This window comes from Myotis brandtii, unplaced genomic scaffold, assembly GCF_000412655.1.
Source record: "Myotis brandtii unplaced genomic scaffold, ASM41265v1 scaffold813, whole genome shotgun sequence".
Lineage (NCBI taxonomy): Eukaryota > Metazoa > Chordata > Mammalia > Chiroptera > Vespertilionidae > Myotis > Myotis brandtii.
In genome coordinates, this window is record NW_005371287.1 from 1,513,994 (window position 1) to 1,534,765 (window position 20,772).

Below are 20,772 nucleotides of genomic sequence, written 5' to 3' on the forward strand. Positions count from 1 at the left end.
GGGCACATTTCCGGAACAGAGATGAAGGCCTCTCAAGCTGTTGAAAATGAGGGCCTCTGGATTTTTAATTCTGTTAACTCATCATTAGAAAACTAGAAATGCCGTCTCTCTGAGACGAGTGGGGCAGCAGGCTGCACAGACTCGGTGTTAATTTTGCAGGAGCTGGCCCGGTTCCCGGCATCACATGTGTTTGTGGGGCCACTACTCTGGGCACCTCGGGGACAATTAAATATTAAGTCCCTCTTTGATGGCTGCAATGTTGCCGGAGGATCCCCAGCCACAGAAACGGCAGCAGTGCCTCATTTTCTGGTCCCTGAACATGGCAATATCGTCATCTATCCTTATCTTTACTCCGAGAACCCATCGCCATCCTCATGTTCCCGCTGAGCATGCAGAGGGACAGGCAGACACAGAACCTGAGAACCCGGGAGGCCGACACTGTGGGGTCTCAGGGGTCTGGAATGGGAAGATGAAGACCCTGAGTGTGGGGGGGAGAAGTGACAGACAGCGGAGCCACGCCTCCCCAGCTCCTCTAGTGATGGAAACGGTCAGGGATGGTTCCAGAGGAAAGATGAGCGAGGGAGTCGAAGGAAGGATGGTGTGGAGACACTAAATCTCGTGCGGTCGCTATGCTGTTTCTGGCCCGGGACACGAGAGAGGGGAGGGTCTGAGAGTCCCTGGGCAGAGCAGGAAAGAAGTGAACCAGCTCAGCTGCCACTGCGCTTCCCTTCAGCCCTGCTTCTCCCCCGGGAAAGGGGAGCCACCATAACTAACCAACACCGGGGAGGCCCTGACTGTATCTCATGAAGAGAAACACGACCGCACATGTGAGCACAAAGCCGTCGGCTCTGCACAGGCACAGGCGGCCATCGGGGAAAGTTCAAGGGACTCTGCACAATGTCGCCCCCAATAGCCAGACGGAGGAGCGCCCTGTCAGGCTGGCTGCTTCCCTGGAGGCAGCGTCAAGTGAGCACCCAATGACCTCCGACTGTGACCAGGGAGAACATTCCAAGCAGCGCTCCTCACCTGCCGCTGGGGCCACGTGGCCTTGAGGATGGCGTCCGTCCGGAAGAACACCAGGAGCCTGCCGTCCTCCTCGCTCAGGTCAAACGACTGTCCCAGGACCTGCAGCGCGTGCACGCGGGGCCTCACGGGCCGTGAGTCATCAGCACAGAAAGGCCGCAGCCACTCCAGCAGGTCCTCGGGGGACACCAGCTCCTCCCTGCGGGGCAAGGTCAAGGGTCAGACAGGCACGCCAAGTCCTTCCCTCTTCAGTATCAAATGCGGGGACTGACCTAAACACTTGTTTCTTGGGTGACTGTACTTCTTAACTTGAGAGCAAAAGGTTAGGTTTTCAATGGCTTACAGCAAACCACATTAGCTACTTAAAAACTAGGTAAATAAATATAATTTTTAAACAGTATCACATTAAATTGCGTTACCTAAAGCTGATAAAAATAACCATTAATCAATATGTCCTTAGCTACTCTGTTTCTTATGCAAAGTTTAGTAAGTAGTATGCTTATTTCAATGAACGATAATCATAGCCCCAGGCATCACTCAGGAATTTTATATAAACTATTACTATTGACAATAACTATGTAAAGTCTGATCATAAGTTCCATTTTATTTTACTTTTCTACTTTTACTAATACATAGCTGACATATAATGTTGCATTATTTTAACATAATGATTTGATATATGTATATATTGCAAAATGATCACCATGATAAATTTAGCTAAATCCATATAACCTGACATAGTTACAAATTATTTTTTTTTAATTTATCATTGAAAGTATTACAGATGTCCCTTTTTCTGCCCCCATTGTGCTGAGGGTTAAAAGTTATGACTTTGTCTTTCTTCATCTTTTTTAAGCCAAAAAAAAACAAATTCTCTGAAGCTTTTTTTGTGAAAAAGCCTTTGTAATTGTTCTCTGAAATAAAAAGTAAGACCTTGCTCTCTATTTCCATTCCCTAATGTGTTCCTCTTTGGAACCCAAAGCTTAAAAGCTAGTCCGTATGCAAGACCCACATTGGATTCCTCTGGCTGGAAACTCACTAAGAAAAACATGGCCTCTAATCTCGTTGTGACGTTCCCAGTGGACAAGCCTGGGAAGCCCCGGCGGGAGGGGCTTAGAGCAGAGCCTGGGAAGGTCCCTTTCATCGAGGAGGCCAGGCCAGGCCAGGGCAGCAGGACCTGAGAGCAGTGCTGACAGCCGCCCTGGGGAGCTTCCAGTCAGCCCTGATTGACAGGTGTGTGGGAAGGCAGCAATGCCTCCTCTGGGAGGCGCTGCATGCTTCCCACGCAGGGCAGCATCTCCCTGCTGTGTTCTGCTGAATCCACAGCTGCCAGCACCTTCCTCAGCCAGGAGGACTTCACCCCCTCCTCCTCTAACACTTGGATTCCCTAGACCAGGCCGATGGCACCCTGGGGCGTCCTGCGCTGACTCCCCAGCAGCGTAAACCGCTCCCTGCACCTGGCTTTCTGCACAGCTCTCCCCACGCTACAGCAGAGTCACCAGGGCCGGGGCAGGCTGGCCGCCCTGCAAGGCTCCCAGCTCCGAGCTCCTAGCTCCTCGGTGGGAGGTTATTTCCTACCCATAGTCAACTCCTCGTGACTTCCCAGGGCATGGCACCCAGTAAACACGCAAAAGAAAGCAAATAAATGTCTCATGAAAGGCCTGAATCAGCCACTGCTGCAGGTTCCTGACCACCCAAAGGTCCACGAGCAGCAGTCCAGAGAAGCTGTGCAAGGTCAAGTGCAAGGTCAAAGGCAGAAAAGCAGAGGCCCTGCTCGCTGTGTCTCCCACACTCACCTATGTGGCTCATCCTATACTCTTTCATCCAGACCTCGGGCACAGAGCAAGGCATGGAAATATGCCATCGAGGCAACTGGGTGCTAAGTTGTGTCTGAGAGCCAGACTGGAGCCCGGTTCTAGTCCCAGGTCTGATCTGGGAAAAGTCAATTCCCCTCTCTGAGCTTCTAGCCTCACCTGAACATGGCAGCAACATACGCAGCCATCAAAAATAGTAATCATTAAACCTATAAAGATAGAGATGTTATAACAGCAAGCAAATACCATGAAATGTGCGTGTTTATAAATCTTGATCAACACGATTATCAAAATGCGTCTGTACCTGAACAATAACGGAATAGCAGTTAATAACACAAACAAGAACTATATTACTGAATGGAACTACTGGGAGTTTTCTCAAACACTTTTTCATTATTATTAAGTCACATTTTCCATTAAAAAAGGAAAACTGGGACAAGGCCTTCCAGGGTCGACATGGATATCAGACGTAGGAGAGATCTTTGTAAACTCAGGAAGTATCTAACCATTCATTCATTGTGGCCGCTATTCCTATCACTGCCACTGCAAGCAGATGAAAAATTCTTTCTAAAAACGGCATTAGAGACACATACCTTCTAGATTTATACAACGTGAACGCTTAGTCCTCAGACAAGACAGATCTAGCATACAGAAAGCTTTTTAAAAAACAATGTAACATATACTCTAGGAATTTCCATACTTAGTCACTACAGTTAGTGGCGACAGCTGTGTCCCTTCTCTAAGCCCAGAGAGCCCTCTCCCCAGCCGCCCTAGGAGGAAGGTCAGGAGACCAGGCTCTCTCAGCAAACAAGGCTCAGGGCAGCAGGTGAGCAGAGCTGACGGGGTACATGCAGCTGGGGAAGCCGTGTGTGCACCTGCAGAGACACTTTCAGTTCTGCAAAAAGCACTCAGCTTTCTTCCAGAAACGCCTCAAAACAGTGCCTAGTCTTGGAAGCATCTCACTCACACACACACACATGTGATTCTGAGGCTCTGAGGAAGGCACTGTGAGATCGCCAGCATGTTCCAGTCTTACCCCTCGTCCACGCTGGCACGGACGGCTGCTACGACGCCTTCCAGGACCTGGAGTGGGTCCCGGGGCCCACCAAGGTCGGCACCGCCTCCGCTGTGGGGGGAAGAGAGGAACAGTGAGACATAGCTCGGCACCCGCACTCAGCCACTTGCAGCTCGGCCTTCGTGGATCTGCGGTCTGCAAATGTACAGGGCCCTGTCCTACATGCAAGGACGTGAAAAGAACACACTTCTTCCGGGAAGGAACTCACAGTCTAATACATTTGTGTTTTCCTATCAAGAGAATCAAAAACCCTACTTGCATTCTGTCATTCAAAAAGCATTCCATGGACATTAAATACCCAAGCCATTTCCAACATGAAATATGCAATAATCACCCAAATTCTCCAGTAGGTCTATTTACTCATATTTCCAGGGTACCTAGCAGAGATCAGCACTGCCCTGTTTTACATATGTTCTGCCATTCCACAAGCCCAACGGCCCATGACACAGGCACTATTATCACGCCCAGTGTACCATTGCATGAGTCTGAAATTCCAGCGAATTTTGAAAATGCATCAGAGGAAAAAGACATTTTAGATGAGTTTTTTGAATAGTTTAAGCTATATGATTTAAGTCAACTACTGGATTCAGTTATTTTCATGCCTCTGTTATTTTATACCTATCACATTTTACTAACGCCCTCAAAGGTAACTGTTATGGATATTGTCAATGGGAGTTTCTTTTCCTTTATGAAGAGGTGGTTGAACTCCTAATGTCCCCTTTCCTTCCACTGCTAAAGACTTAATTCACACTTATGGACTGTCTTAAGTGTGTAAGTATAACATTTATTAGATCAGCCCAAATCAAAGCTTCAGTAGAACTGGTGCAGCAAAGAAGGTTAGAACTAAAATTTACATCAGAATTTTTTAATGTAAAAATATCTTTAACTATTAATGGAAATGTGCAATTTTTAGTAAATAAACTAAATTCATAAAGCATGAATGGTTCAAAATTTTTATTTTTGTGAGCTTCCTGTAAAACCTTGATTTAAGAAACAATAAAAAAAAAACTCTGAATCACAAGGTACAAAATGTGGTGAATAAGTACCTCTCATCATTTGCAAGAGGAAGGTGGTTCTATAACCACCACCACCACCAAAGCCAATGTTAATAATAGAACAAAGCTTTATTAATTTGGCTTTATTATTTCTAAAAACTGTTACATTTTATTTCTCTCTCTCTCTCTCCATATAAAATCGCCAGCTACCTCAGAGCACTCCGGTGAAAATTGCATGAAGCCAGGGTAATTAAACTGATAAAGGCTCATTTGATTTCAGTTCAGCTGCTGGAAACTGACATGCATTTAATCAAAAAGTTCCTCAAGAGCAATACAGAATTACAAAGAACGCTTAAAAGGAGAATGAATTAAGCACAACTAAATCTTTTAGCCTAACTGCATTATTCACACAAAGCACTCGACGACTCATTATTTTCTTAGCTTAACTCCCCTCTGTTCTAACCCTCTGGATGCATTCCTATAAAGACACCAGCATATGGATACAAAGCTAGAATTTCTCAATTGTGAGTTTTTTGGTTTTTAATTTATTTTGCCATCATTTCAGGTAAATGATGTCCTAAGACACTTCACAGAAGTCTAACTTCTTCAGACTGTGACTAACCAGGCCTTGTGAACTTCCTAAGAACCTCTGGGAACCATTTCCCCACAGCTACGCGAAGGGACACTGGGAAAGGCGAGATCTGCCAACCCACCCTGAGGTCCCATGCAGCCTGACACCTGGCTGTTCCACATGCCATTTTGGCCTTTCCCTTGTTTCAAGAATAACTAGGAGGGAGGAGGTGTGGAACCAGAAGTTAGCTACTTCCTTGACATATTACACACAATACCAACATGAAACATTCTCATGGTTCTCTAGTCTCAAGACATAGGACTTGGGGAGATCTCATCATATGCATCTCACTTCTGCACAGAACTTCACAGTTCATGGGACACTGTGCCGGCATGATGATGTTTTATCTTCCCAACAACCATGAACCAAGCACTGTCATTGGCAGAGTCTCAACTCAGGTTTTCCTCACTGGCTCCTGTATCGCTCACCTCAACGCAGAAATGATTTTCATCACTGCACTCTGTACTATGTCCTTGGGCGAGAGGTCAAGGGGGCCCACAGCCACCGCCAGCAGCTGCTGAATCATCGCCAGAGGCTGACCGTCCAAACACATGGCCACGGCTTGATCGTGAAGTTTCCCTCTTTCTGACCGGGAGAGATCATAGAGGTGACTGTATTTCTGCAGTATTTCCTGGGAATAAATAAATAAATACACAAATAAAGTGGAATTCAACTTCTAAATAGCCCAAAGCAATTAAATGTCTATATGTACACAGAGAAGCATCTAGAAGCTTCTCAAAGCAAATACAGGGCAACCTGGTACCGTTAAGTCCAGCCTCCTTGAAACAAACGGCTGTTTTGATAATGACCCTCTTGGCCCAACACACTGTTCTACCCACTGAAAGACCATACATGTTTCAAGGAGAGTAGTGACAGTTCTCTGATTTGAATATGATATATTTGCTTTAAAAATAAATAAGACAAGTATTTAAATTTTTAATCAAAATTGTTACACTAATAAGTACAGACCACTCGAACAGCCAACGTTTACCCTCGTTCTTGTGACTGTGGGTCACAGCTGGGACAGCCAGTGGCTCCCTATCTCCCTCTCACCATGACTCCATGCTGTGCATCACATGGGCTAACGGGACTGAGAAACACAAGCTGGAGGGAAACTGTTATCACACTTCTGAATTCTCCCCATCATCTTCTCAGGGGTTTGTGCTTAGAAGTCTCAGGCAGATTTTGAAGTTTTCCAGTTGTTCATTATCTGAATTCCTCTCCACTGACTAACCTTTCTAGTTAGGATTTTTCTTTACAAGCTAAGAATACAATACTATATAATAAAGAGCTAATATGCTAATTAGACCGAACAGCCAAACGACCTTCCGGATGTCCTTCCAGACAACCTTCTGGATGAAGCCGGGGCTGTGAGGAGCTGGGAGGGCCAGCCAAGCAGCCGGGGCTGCAAGGGCCGAGCCCCTTGCACAAATTTCGTGCATGGGGCCTCGAGTGCTTAATAAACATGTAAGACCTAAGAAAAATAAACAATGAGGTTAGTGGCCACTCATAGGTTCATTTACTATAGCATTAAATTTTAATTTAAAAAATGTATACATCTAAACATTGTCTTCACCTACATGAAAACCATGTCCTTACTGATCTGTCAGCTTTTCAGTTACGGGAAAGAACATCTAAAAACCCCACAGTTGTTCCATGTGACCATTCAGATAAATGCTCCAAAGGCCACCAGAGCTTTCTTGTGCAGCCCTGGCACACAGGGCCTCCTGCCTCTCCGTGGGCAGCCCTGGCACACTGGGCCTCCTGCCTCTCCGTGGGGAGCCCTGGCACAGTGGGCCTCCTGCCTCTCCGTGGGCAGCCCTGGCACACTGGGCCTCCTGCCTCTCTGTGGGCAGCCCTGGCACAGTGGGCCTCCTGCCTCTCTGTGGGCAGCCCTGGCACAGTGGGCGTCACACCTGGGCGTGGACAGGGTCTCCTATCCTCATGAGTGCTCTCTGAGACACCACAAGGGTCTCAACTATAAACCAACTGGGGATCAGTTTCACTAGCAAAATAATTCATATCAATAATAAAGTTATATTGAAAACATAGAATACAAAAACAGAATGAATACACTCAATTAAAAAAAAACCTACTGAAACAGGCAGGGTGGCAATTTCTGAATTTTTCTGAAAATTCAGGGGGAAACCTACCATTATTCAGTTAGAGAGCACCGAGCTGCTGGCTAGAAGGGGCCCCCCAGCCTCAGCCTGGCAGCCACTCCCTCCCCCACCCCTCCTATCTCCTCACCTCTTTCTTCCCAGATTATCAGTGGTGTGAAGTGGCCTAAAATCCTTTTAAAAGAAGTGAAAACTGAATTGACTATCAAGCGATAAAGAAGAGGTGAGAGATAAAGGCTTGAGGACTATTTTCAAGGATATCTGCAAGGTTGAAAACCTACCAGAACTACTAATGTAGCTTTCGAGGGTAAAGGAAAGAAAATGCTGACATTAGCCGGGCAGTTGAGCTTCTGGAAGACGTGTTCCTTTCATTACCTGCTCACTGTTCTGCAGAGAAACAATGAAGCTGTGGCTCAGGGTGTCCAGGTGAGCGAGGGATTTCTCCAGATGACTCAAGGCGTCCGCATAGGTCACCTTAGAGGCCCCAGCTTCCTGCACGTCCTCTTCCGGATTTCTTTTCCGCGGCTTCTCAATAAAATGTTTGACTGTCTTAATAGCCTTGTTCGTCATCTCCTTGCGTACTTCCACAGACAGCTTTAAAAAAAGGAACGAACAACAGTGAGACAAACCAGCCCTACGCTATTTATGGCGTATTTAATAAGGCATTCGGGAGACAGAGAGAGCAAAGGTGACATTTTAAGATGCAACTCGAACCAGTGGGTAGGGCTTTTGTTATACTAGTTTTTCTCTGGAATATCATTTGCACTGTTAAATCAGTAAAAAGAGGTTTTCTTTTTATATGAGTCTTTTCTTTTAATATATTTTTATTGTTGGCAAGTCCTCTGCTCCAATATCTAAGAACATAGTCCACCCCTCTTCGTGCATGTACCCTGTCAGGTTGGCATGCTCGGTCTAGGCCCACACAGAAGTCTGTGCTTTCTAGAACTTGCTATTGGCCACAGGAGGTGAGCGTATATTTTCAGAGTTTACATTTTTTTTTTTTACCTCATCACTAGTTTCATCAGAAAAGCTTTTTTTCCTTATTTTTAATGGTATTTAAAAATAACTAAATAACCTGACACTTATCAAGAATATAGAGTGTAAATAAATGCAACCCTAAGTTAATGTTCCTGATGAGCCAGGACCTCTAAGATGCCAAATAATATTAGGACAAAGATGCAAGGGCTTTTATTTCACTGGGCATTTGAGTTTTTCACCTCTTAACTTTGTAAAAACAGGTTGATTGCTGAAGGACGTTAGCGTGAGTTTAAGAAGTATAAGTTTACCACTGAATTTTACAGTTAGCAAACTTATTTTTTATAAATTCTTCTATGATGGAACAAGCAAAAAGTAAAAGAGAAAAAGATGGACCAAAATGTACCAGAGTAGAAAATAGAAATTTCTTCACTAACCCTAATCCACAAGGTACTTTTATTCTTAGCCGTCTTTTTTGCGAAATCCACAGAATGAACGTGTCACTCATATGCATCATTACCATAATAACCAATCAAAGATTTGAAACTATTCCCTGACAGCAATTTGTAATTACTATTCAAAAAATGTGGATTTTGAAAGATAAGTGACTAAATTGTTCTATTGCTCAATAAATAGATAATGAACATCGATTTTCCAGGCCCTGGCAAAATGAGATAAAAATATGAGCCAGGCTTAAAGAAATCACATTTAGTATAGGAGATGAGATGGTAGGGTGGGGGTGGAGGGGATTGAGGAGTCACCCATGACATCTGCACATCTCCTTGAGTCTACCTTCAAGATACACCCAGACTCCACCCAATTCCCACCCCTTCACTGACACCACTCAGCCCCAAGCTGCCATCGCCTCTCACGTATTCCAAGGCTGCTCCCTGGCCTCCCGACGGACGTGGCAGAGAGGTAACCACCACACACACGCAGGCTCCACTGCATCTGCCCAACCCCTTGCGCTGGGGTGAGCCACATCCCGGTCCACGGCATCGGAACAGAAGTGACGTGTCATGTCTGAGCCACTGCGATCAACAACCCGCATGCACTGCTGTCCCGTCTCCCTCTGTCCCGGCCATGGCAGCTGGGGAGGTGCAGGTCCCAGACGGTAGAGCGTCCTTCGGCTTGGACCCTCCGGGACTGTGGTATAGAGCTCTCTGCTGTCTCTCACCGGAACAGGGGCATGAGGGAGCCTGCACGTTTGCTGTGTGAAATGAAACCACTGCGACTGGGGGTGAACTGGCCACTCCAGCGTGACAGCAGCAGAGTGACATTTCACAAACATGACGCCACTCCTCCGCTCACATCCGCTTATGCTTCCCAATTCACTAAGAATAAAAGCCAGTCTCCGAAGCCTACAGGACCTGCTCTTCCCTCACCTCACCTGCCTGTCTCACCTCCCCGCCTTCTCCACATTGTCCCTCCACTCCCAGCACCCTGGCCTCCTGGCCTCCCGCAGCGCCCTTCCACCTGCTGGTGCCCTGACTGGAAGTCCTCCCAGGAATCCTGGCTGGCCCCGGTGCTGCCCTTGGGGCTTTCTCCTGACCCACCGTTACCTTCTTTCCTTTTTAAATACATTTTTATTGATTTCAGAGAGAAAGGGAGAAGAGATAGATAGAAACATCAATGATGAGAGAGAATCATGGATCAGCTGCCTCCTGCAGACACCCTACTGGGGATTGAGCCCGCAACCCATGCATGTGCCCTGACCAGGAATCAAACCAACCTACTGGTTCATAGGTCAACGCTCAACCACTGAGCCATGCTGGCTGGGCTCGGCGTTAGTTTCTTTCTTCACAGCTGACATTGAGCTTCTATCTGCTACTGTCTGTCACTGTTATCTTCGCAGAACCCGGACGGTGGCTCAAACATAATGAATGCCCAATTTGTTCAATGTATGGTGGACAGACAACAACATTTAAAGAAGACAGAAGAGCCAAACAGAGCTGCGGAGGTGGGAGCTCAGGGTGTATGAGGAACCCCCGGGAGCACTGCATTCAGACAGAGCAGGGCTGTGCAGGGCTCTGCTACACGCTCTTGTGTTTGTTGAGCTGGTTGGTTTTCACGATGCTTTAGGAAGACCTAACACCCAGTCTCAGCTAAGGGCTGTGAGAGAACGGGCCTGGGCTGAACTTGACCTGTAGGCCGTAGTTCACCGGCCCCTGAGCTACAATCCTGAGAATCTACAGTTGGGAGATGAACTGCGAATAAGCTGTAAATGGCCTCGGGCGCCCGGCTGGCTACACAACCTGCACTCCGGGAATGCGACGCCACAGAGGCAGCTGCAGACTGAGGACAATGACAGGGACTCTCTCTCTCTCGGTCCCATTTAAAAACACTGTAGGAGAATTTTCCTCCAAAGAAATATAGGAAACGGCAGGTTCCGAGGGGAAAAGGTCATCCTTGCTCAAGCCTCCCTCCGTGGATCCTTCCAGATCAGCTCAGAGTTCACTCTCGCCTCGGGACGCCGTCGCCCCTGACACCATCTCAGCCCAGGCACACGCCTCTCCCACGCCTCCCTAAAGCACTCCGTGCTCTCCCAGATCCAAGAACAGGTCACACTGCATTCAACTCGTCTGCTTATTTGTGCGTCTCCCTGACTAAACAACGAGCCCCTTCAGGGCAGAAGCTGTGCTTCCTAGGTCTCTGCATCGCTGGCACCTAACACGCTGTCTAGCCCATCACAGACCAACGGGAACATCACTGGCACCTCACACGGTCTCTAGCCCATCACAGACCAATGGGAACATCGCTGGCACCTAACACGCTCTCTAGCCCATCACAGACCAATGGGAACATCGCTGGCACCTAACACGCTCTCTAGCCCATCACAGACCAATGGGAACATCGCTGGCACCTAACACGCTCTCTAGCCCATCACAGACCAATGGGAACATCGCTGGCACCTAACACGCTCTCTAGCCCATCACAGACCAATGGGAACATCACTGGCACCTAACACACTGTCTAGCCCAGGGGTGGGCAAACTTTTTGACTCGAGGGCCACAATGGGTTCTTAAACTGGACTGGAGGGCCGGAACAAAAGCATGGATGGAGTGTTTGTGTGAACTAATATAAATTCAAAGTAAACATCATTACATAAAAGGGTACGGTCTTTTTTTTTTTTAGTTTTATTCATTTCAAACGGGCCGGATCCGGCCCGCGGGCCGTAGTTTGCCCACGGCTGGTCTAGCCCATCTCAGACCAACAGGAAGTAGCTGCTGAGTACTGATCATCTCTGATCAACGACAAGGGAAAGACCCTTCAAGAGGTAATGAAATGACACGTGCTGACATGTCCCTAGAAACGTGTGTTCAGAAAGTGCCGGAAGGCTCTGATTTACTCTGCAAAACCCTGTTCCTGGCTGAGGACCCCACGAGACTAAAACTGGGAAAGGACATTTTAAAGGACTTGAAACCAAAAAAAAATAACTGGGGCCAGATGTATGCCATTGGGACATGGCCAGCCCATGGTAATCACGCAGCAAGAGGCACAAGGACATTAAACTAGCGATAACTTTCAGTTCATTCATTCTATAGACAACATCCCCTGAGTGGGTGCTGCACGCTGGGTGCCTTGGGCCATGCTGGGCACACAGACAGGGCTAGATCAGGCCCCGCCCCGAGGTGGTCCAAGTCTGGCTGGAAATGCGGAGAAGCATGATCCTCATAAACCTACACCAGGGTCAGGACAGGATGCTGTGGAGGGTCCTGAGGCGCCCTTGTCCCCACAGGACGGTTGTAAAGGAGGCTACGTGTCAGGAGAGTCCGCGGGCGTGAGTGGGCTTTAAGACAAGGGAAGAATGCCAAGAGGTCACCGGGCCTGGGAGGAAAGGGCTTGGCTAGGACGCAGAGGGCAAGTAAAGGCCATCGGAGAGGAGGACGAAGCCAGCAGTGGTGACCACGGGGGGGGGGCCTGTAGGTTCTTCATCATCTTCACGCCCGGGAAGCCTGACAGAAAGGAGCTGAAGCAGGAGCTGACGCCTTCAGTGCGACCGCTTTCAGGGCATGGCTCGATCTGAAGTCCACGCGACCATTTTCATCACGGGCAGGCGCTTCAAGGCTGATCAGTCTCGTGAAACAGGCACTTTCCCTTTTTCCTTTTTGAAATGAGCATCGCATGCCTCTGAAGATAAGGCTGAGATTGAGGAGATGCAGGGGCCTGAGAAAACCCAGCTGCTACCCACAGTCAGGTGGGAAACTGGGGTTGGCATGCTGCTTACACCGAAACAGCCACGACGCAGGACAATGGGCAAATCAAGAGCAAAATTATTTTATTCACATATTTCCACATCACCATTACTCTGAGATTGAAAACAATTTCTTTGACTAATAAAGGATGGCTAGATAGCCACTCGATTTGGTCTCCATTTAAAACCTCGCAGGACTTTTTCATCTTTCCCCGCTTCAAGCACAAACACCCTACCCCTCGCCACATGCTAGGCCTGCTGTTAGCACAGGGGCACACAGGTAAATCCACACACACTCCCTACCTGTGAAGATACACATCCCAATGGGGAAGCCAAACACAACAACAAATATTCGTAAAGCGCAGCCGAAGTATCAGTTAAGTATGTGGGTGCACCTAGAAAAATGTCTGGCCCAACCAGCGTGGCTCAGTGGTTGAGCGTCGACCTATGAACCAAGAGGTTACAGTTTGATTCCCGGTCAGGGCACATGCCCAGGTTGTGGGCTCAGTCCCCATTTGTGGGACATGCAGGAGGCAGATGATCAATGATTCTCTCTCATCATGGATGTTTCTAACCCTCTCTCCCTCTCCCTTCCTCTCTCAAATCCATTTATGCAGGAAGCCGGTCCATCCTTGCTGCTTGACACAGTCGCTGCAGGAAAGAAACATCTGCACAGCATATGTTTCAAGGGACCTGGCGTATATAGCATATTGTTCTCAATATGTTTGCTCCCCTTCTTGGCACTATGTGTTTTAACCAAGGTCACCTCTCTGAGAAAGGTTGTTTCCCAGGTGGGGATTTTTCCCTGAGGTTAGGGAGGGGATACAACCCCTTAACTAAGTGCCAGGCGGGTAGTTAATCACTTTAACTACAAACAATCACGCTTAAGCTACATAATCTTTACTCCCTGGAATGGAGATAAGAAATGCCCTAACCTTTGCAATAGAAATTGACAGGATTAAAATCAACTGGTATAAATACAGATGTAACAAGACAATAAACATCAGATCTTAGCCAGAACTTCGCTGGAGTTCCAGACCAGAACTTGGCCGGAGCTCTTAGCCAGAACTTCGCTGGAGATCCTGACCAGAACTTGGCTGGAGTTCCTGGCTAGAGGTCCTGGCTAGGCTGCTGATCAACTGAACGCTGTCTCCGTGTCATTCCTTCTTCGCCGACTCCGTCCACACCTTTGGGGACCCCTGGACCTGTTGGGGTTGGACCCCAACACATTTAAAAATAAAAAATAAAATATATCTATCTTGGAAAAAAGGCAAGCAAGTTTGCACAAAGGTGGGGCAGCCCACTAGGATGTGGATGCTGCGCAGGTCTTCCTGGGAGGAAGGGGCGGGGCGGGCTCCAGGCAGAGAGAGCGGCTTTATAGAGAGCGTGCTCTAGGCTGTGCCCCTCAATCTGCCAGCGTGCAAACACCCCAGGGGGACCACATGCCCCTGAACAGTGGCTCACTGCCACAGGAGGTCCCGAGGAAAGAGCAGCAGTTAACACTACATTCGGGGAAGAGGAAGAATTATTTTTAAAAGAGATCAAATATCCCAGGACTCTGACCCACAGCTCCTCCGACCCTCGCTGCCAGGGAGAGGTGACACTCCTCCCCTCCAGGCTCACGGGAGCCACTGCTCAGGACGAGGAAAGGCGAGGTGGGCAGGGCTGGCAGGGACTGTCCTGCGGGAGATGCTGCTCACGTGCAGGGGGCTGGGGTCACCGTGGAGCATGCTGGGAAACCACAGTCTCCCTTAGGGGCCAGGTCTCCCACTGGGGTGTGTGCTCCACCCTCACGCAAAGCCTCTTCAAAGGATACACGGGTGCAGACGGGTTTAAGGGCACTGGTTTCTGAATTTCCGCCTTCCCTGACTTCTCTTCCCTAACAGTGACCTTCCTGAGTCAGGGTGTCCACCTCTCTTCACCGCAGGCCTGCCTCACTCACCCAGGAGAGGCCTCCCCGAATCCCACTGGGACACACTGTCCCGGAGTCCAAAAAGCTCCAGAATGCCAAACAGAGGGACCATTCAAAACACTGGTGTGTGAAGGATTCCAACAGTGGAGAGCAAATGTCCTTATGCATATCACACAGTTTCCAATTATTTATTCTCGACAAAATTTATGAAGAATCTAATTGAGTTGTCAGCTGATAAGTCATTAAAAATCGTTTTTAACAAGAGATCACTATTTGAATTTTGGGTGATAGCTTGGAGGGCATTCAAAGAAATGAGTGGCACTGCTATGACATCACTCCTTCCCCATCCACTATGTGAACAAGACTTTTAAATATTCATATCTATAGAAATGCAAAATGGAATTGATATTTAATGCAAGCTCAATCTAGCAATAAGTAACAGTCATCCAAGGGCACATAAACTAATTAAAAACAATGTTTAAAGCCCTACCCACCTCATTGAGATGCACATTTAAAATACAATTTTATTTTTAATAGTTAATACTTATTTATCAAAAATGTTAATGCATCTATGTTGTTCTGATCTAATGTACGATGCAATAATTCAAACAATAACTCAATGCAGAGTTATCATAAAAAATATTAGAGCCCTATGGTCACAAGAAACACTTTAAATGTTAATTTCTATTTCTGGAATTATTTTTGATGCAGAGAAACAAGACTTTTAAGCATAAAAGCACCTCATTCTGATAAATTACATGAAGGTGAACTGTAAAAGCTCTCAACACAAACAACTCTGCGGAACTGTTTCATTAAGAGACCTGGTCAAATCCTAGGTGACTTCCGCAGCCACAGGCCACTGGGACGGCCGCAGGCCCTCTTAAAATACCTGAGAAAGTGATCGCTCCCTAAGCTACTGGTTTACACCTTCATCTGTAAAGCGTTCCCTCTGGCTGTCCAGCAGGCAAACACCCTGCCTCCCGCGCTGGCGTCCACTGGACAGGAATGGTCTTGGGTCCCATGTAGAGAGCGCAGTGGGCACTGGCTAAGGGAGAGGGCACGGCTGCTCAGTGCACATCCCTTTGCGTCACAGCCGGAGACGGCCTTGATCCGACAGCCATCAGGAGATAAATCTGTTTAGTAAGAGGAGGGGGCGGGCTGGATGAACAAGGGAGGGAGGGGAGAGGGTCCACATCACTGAAGGGTTACTGTTGAACGCGAACACAGTGAAGTCTGTGAAGTCTGCCAGACAGGAGCGTGCAATGGGGAGGTTATTTTCACACTCCTTTCCCCGCTGCTTTTTTCATGTTAAAATTTGCTGCACGTTATTCTGAGGCTGTTTATTAATTCCTCTCTCTTTCCCAAGATCCCACCCACCCCCTGTGAAGTTGGAGTCCATACACTTCGCAGGAAGGGGAAGGCCCTCCTTCTCGCACTTATGAATGACGGGGCGCGAGGGCTGCAGACGCTGCCACCAGACGCCTCCTGGGGGCCGGTGCACAGACGTCTATGATGGGGCTGCGCACATGGCTGACAGGACAGATCGCAGGGAACATTACAGTAATACTCTCTCCTCCTGTAAACCTGTTTGCAAGGCTGGATTTGAAAGGTCAATGGAGGAACTGGTTCACCTGAGCCAGGTGCAGGTGCACCCGGATGACTATGACAGACTTCTGGAAGGAAACGCTGGTCCCCTTGTTATCACAGGGGGACACCGACAACATTTAAGGGACAACTCGTGGACCTGTACAAGTCACAACATTCAGAGTGAATGCTAATCCACAGCCCTCCGTCGAGTAAGCAGCCAGGAGGGGCCCTTTAAGATAGGTTATCTGCGTGGCAACAACCTCTTCCTAATCTGAGCACAGCTGATGGGACCAGGCAGTGATGCAGCCGGGCAGCCGCCCAGGGGCTGAACAATGGCCGCCCACTGTCCTCTGCTCTACACCGGACAGCGACATGCAACCAAATAGGTGCCTCTCCAGGGAAACTTTAATGTGAGGGTGTGTGTGTGAGAGTGAGTGTGAGTTTGAGTGTGAGTGAGAGGTGGGAGAGCCAGAGAGAGCAGGTTCACACATTCAGGTCACAGCCTGTCCGTGTTTGGGAAGCTTCGCTCACTGAGCCTGTTCCCTTGCTCCCACATCGCTGGTATTGGTGTCCTGTTACTCTTACTACAATGCCCTTAACTGAAGTGACCAGAGGGGGAGGCTTCATACATCCTGAAAAAAAACCCAAATCCTAACGCATGGAAATAGAGTCATGCCGTCTGCAGATGACACGATTCTCTATATAGAAAGAATGGTTTGGGAAACAACAGCCTATGACCGTGGTTCTCGAAGTGAGGCCCACAAGCCACAGAGGCCCAGACTCTTTCAAGGGCTTTCCCAAGTCGAAGTTATTTTTATGACATTAAATTATCTTTTCATTATTTATCTAGTTTCACTGTATTGATATTTGTATGATGGTTAAAAATACTGGATAAAAGCGTGGGAACTTAAGCACAAATCAAGGGATGGCATCACTGGCATTTTCACTTAAGCATGTTCTTGAAAAAGGAGTAAAAATTATTAATTTTACCAAATCTCAACCACTGAGGGCACATGTCCGCAGTGTCCCGTGGGAAGAACCGAGATTTATGCCCAGAGCGCTTCACTGCGTGCGAGCAGGAAAGGCCGTGGGCCTGGCGGGGTTGGAGCTGACGTAGCTGCTTTCTGCAGCGGCCCCAGGTCTGCCTGAGAGCGAGGAATAGACACACGGCGGTTACTCCGACTTGGGCGTCTGGCAGACAGTCCTCCAAGTGAGCAGAGTGAGCCTGTCACTTCAATAGAAACAGCTCATTATATTTATTGCCAATGACAAAATTTGAGCTCTCAAGCGAAAAATTAGAATTCTGGTAAACTTGTGCCCACCACTGTGAGCTTGACAGCTTCCCGATACTTAAAGACTCATCTGCTGAGGCAGGGGGTTCATACTCATGTGCATGCTTTGCTCATAGTACATAAAGCAATATGTCAGCATTGGGGTGCTCTCCGTAACTCAGCAGGTCCCTCTTCCAAATGCCCAATGCATTCTATTCCAAATCAGACCTGGGTGCAAGATCGAGTCAAACTGTAATCTAGACCAGCGGTTGTCAGACGGTGAGCTGCAGGAATGTTTAAAACATGCAACGCCTGCCTATTGAGTCAGGGACACTGACCTCTTTTCCCTCAGATTGTCAAATAAGAAAATGACAACAGCCAACACAACAGTAGCTGTCTGGTGTAAATGAATCAAAATTATACTTGTTTGTGTGTGTTTTTGTCAGATCAGCAAAAAATATAACCTATTTTTTGGTGTGCCACAGAATTTTAGTAGTTTATGTGCCATGAGATGAAAACAGTTGGCAATCGCTAATCTAAACCAACAGTTTTGATGTGAGCAGAGTACAAAAAGTTCATGACATGGATTCCGTTTCCACGTTACTAGTCTTAAGCTCCATCGCTTGCTGAGTTTCAGTCACTATCGAAGAATCCCCGAAATGATAGTCTATTACAGCACGCCCCCTTCTCAGGCCTCATCGCTGGATTTCCTTCACTTATTTCAACCAGAACGACAAAGAAGTGTCCTATGAAGCCAGACATAGAAATGTAGAATGATGCTGACACTTCATCAATTATTTTTCTTTTGGAAGTATAGTTATTTCCCATTAAAATATGCTATTCATGTCCACCTATAATGGGTCTATTATTGGTAGTTTTCAATGAACTAAACAAATATTTCTAAAATTTCTTGGTTTTAATTTCTAATATAACTATCAATGAATATAAACTTCATAAACAAAAGTTCTTTAGGGTCCTCAGTAATTTTTAAGAACGTCAAGGCATCCAAAGATCTAAAGGTTTAAGAATCACCAAGCTGTGATAATAACTATTTAAACACCCACTCAGCGACTTCCTGTTTATGCTGCGCTAGGAACTAGAACATCAGAGATAACGGCACCAGCCCTACATTCAAAGAATTTCCAATTTCGTTACAATTCTCAATATTAAGAATTTTACTGTAAAGAAAAACTTCATTTTAAGTCTCTTAGAGGAATGTCTTTTGCATCTTAATGTCACCAATGGCAATTAATATTATAGATGGCACATAACTGATGCCTAAATACTTAGAGATTCAATCTGAATCTACATAACATGCATTCGATCGATGCATCGGAAAGTCAGGTATGTTGTCACGTGGTGAGGAAATGTGCACTAGCTAACCATGCTCACACACGTTTTGGACACCGACTGCCCATCACGGTGAAAACGTGCTGCCATCCTCAGTTAAAAGGCCATCTTAGCGCCGTGAAGGCCCTAAAGGTACAGCGACAATGCGGCCCTCTGAATGATTCTTGAGCTTCATATTAAGTTGGATTTTTAAGTCCTATCCCAGTTTTTAAGATAAATGTATTCTTCCAGAGCTTTATGTCGCATAGTCTGGTTAATGGGATAAGGGAGAAAACAGCAGCTTATTTCAAGAATCTGAACTGTCATCATATGAAACACAGATTTCCTGATGCTGTTTCCATAGCTCCAGAAGGCAGGACCAAAAAGTGGAGACTGTCAGGAGCCTGAAGAAAGATGCCATATATATAAGGGCAGTAGCTTAATTATCAATAGAAATGATGCTTAAAGGTCAGAGGTCAATCTAGATAAGAGGCTCTCAAGTAATTTTCTGCTCTAATCCAAAGGAGACAGGGTCCTCCCACCAGGAAGGGCGGGAGCTGAAACAGAGGGTGCGTGCGGGTGGGGTGAGGGCGGCAAGTGCCTGTCCAATCCAGGCTGAGCTCTGGGCAGGATCCGAGAAGGCCTCTTCTAATTCTGTCACTACCTGGGGTTTTCAAAGAAGGATCCCTGCAAACTTCTGGGGAGCATTTAGTGAGCGAGAGGGGTACTTTTCACGCCCTTACTTCTCATGTAGCTATACCAGCAACTGAAAGGGAGTGGGAAGTATAAAACAAGAAGGCTGAGATTACACACAGCTCCTCCGATAGAACCACCCGTGTCTGAGCCACACCAGTAGTGTTGGACTTGCATTTAAGCTTCTTTGACCATTTTCCTGGATTTCTAACCCACTAACTTGTTCTCTGTACCTTCTACAAAAATGTTTCTAGTTACTGAATTGAAAAAGCAATAGGAAAGCAACTCTAACCGAACTGAACCAAAAGAAACAATTTAGAATGGGAGCAAATGCACTTCACACATTTGTATTCTTTTCCTTCTATATATCCATCACCTCCAATGTCATGCAAATTCCACCTCTGCCTATGGGACATAATGCCACACTGTGAATATTTCTCCCACAAATTCTACGAAATGGCAAATGCAAACAGTAACTGAATGGGCATTACCCTGAGGGCAAAGAGCCTTCCTGGTTCATTTTATCCTGGAGTAGGTACTACATTCAGGCTCTGGGGCCCCACCCCTATGAATTCCGGCCTCTGAGCTTGCTGTTCTTGTTACGCACTCAGGGACTAGCTCACCGGTTCTTTCCCAGGTTTGGTTCTGAACCCAGCATGCGTACACATTTGAAAACGGCACACTACACGCGTGTAGTATATTCACTTACTTTACATTTCTAACATCCCGCGCAAGCTGTGGGAACATCTGGTGTTTTGCAAATGTGGCCAAATCCAGCGGCATTTCCTTTTCCAAATGTGTCCTCGGACATGTGCAGGTTGCTCTGCAGTTTGAATTTTATTCTCTTTCTCTCTGCAGAATAGTATTGTGTGATTTCAAACGTGCACTGTATCTAAACTTTATACTTTTCCTCTCTGGATGACAACTTAAAAAGCTTGCTAATTACAAACTTTTGAACAATAATAGATACAGAGGCAGAGCTGCCTCAAACTGATTGTCAAACTGCAGTGGGAAGGCCAGAGAGGGTTGGGGGGCAGAAGGGAGGGGAGTAAGAGATCAACCGAAGGACTTGTATGCATGCATATAAGCATAACTAATGGACATAAGACACTGGGGGGTAAGGGAGGGCAGGGGATTGTCAAGGGCGGGGGG

At 47.0% G+C, this 20,772-nt stretch overlaps 1 protein-coding gene across 1 annotated transcript in view; it reads right to left on the reverse strand.

Moving 5' to 3' along the window:
* NBAS (neuroblastoma amplified sequence) overlaps nucleotides 1-20,772 on the reverse strand; it is a 201,287-nt gene that overhangs the window by 17,957 nt on the left and 162,558 nt on the right. The window contains exons 45-48 of the mRNA XM_014531591.1: nucleotides 8,034-8,252; nucleotides 5,967-6,169; nucleotides 3,874-3,963; nucleotides 1,027-1,222 (exon numbers count right to left, since the gene is read on the reverse strand). Of these exons, the coding sequence (XP_014387077.1) occupies nucleotides 1,027-1,222; nucleotides 3,874-3,963; nucleotides 5,967-6,169; nucleotides 8,034-8,252 (708 nt within the window). The remainder of the gene's footprint in view (nucleotides 1-1,026; nucleotides 1,223-3,873; nucleotides 3,964-5,966; nucleotides 6,170-8,033; nucleotides 8,253-20,772) is intronic.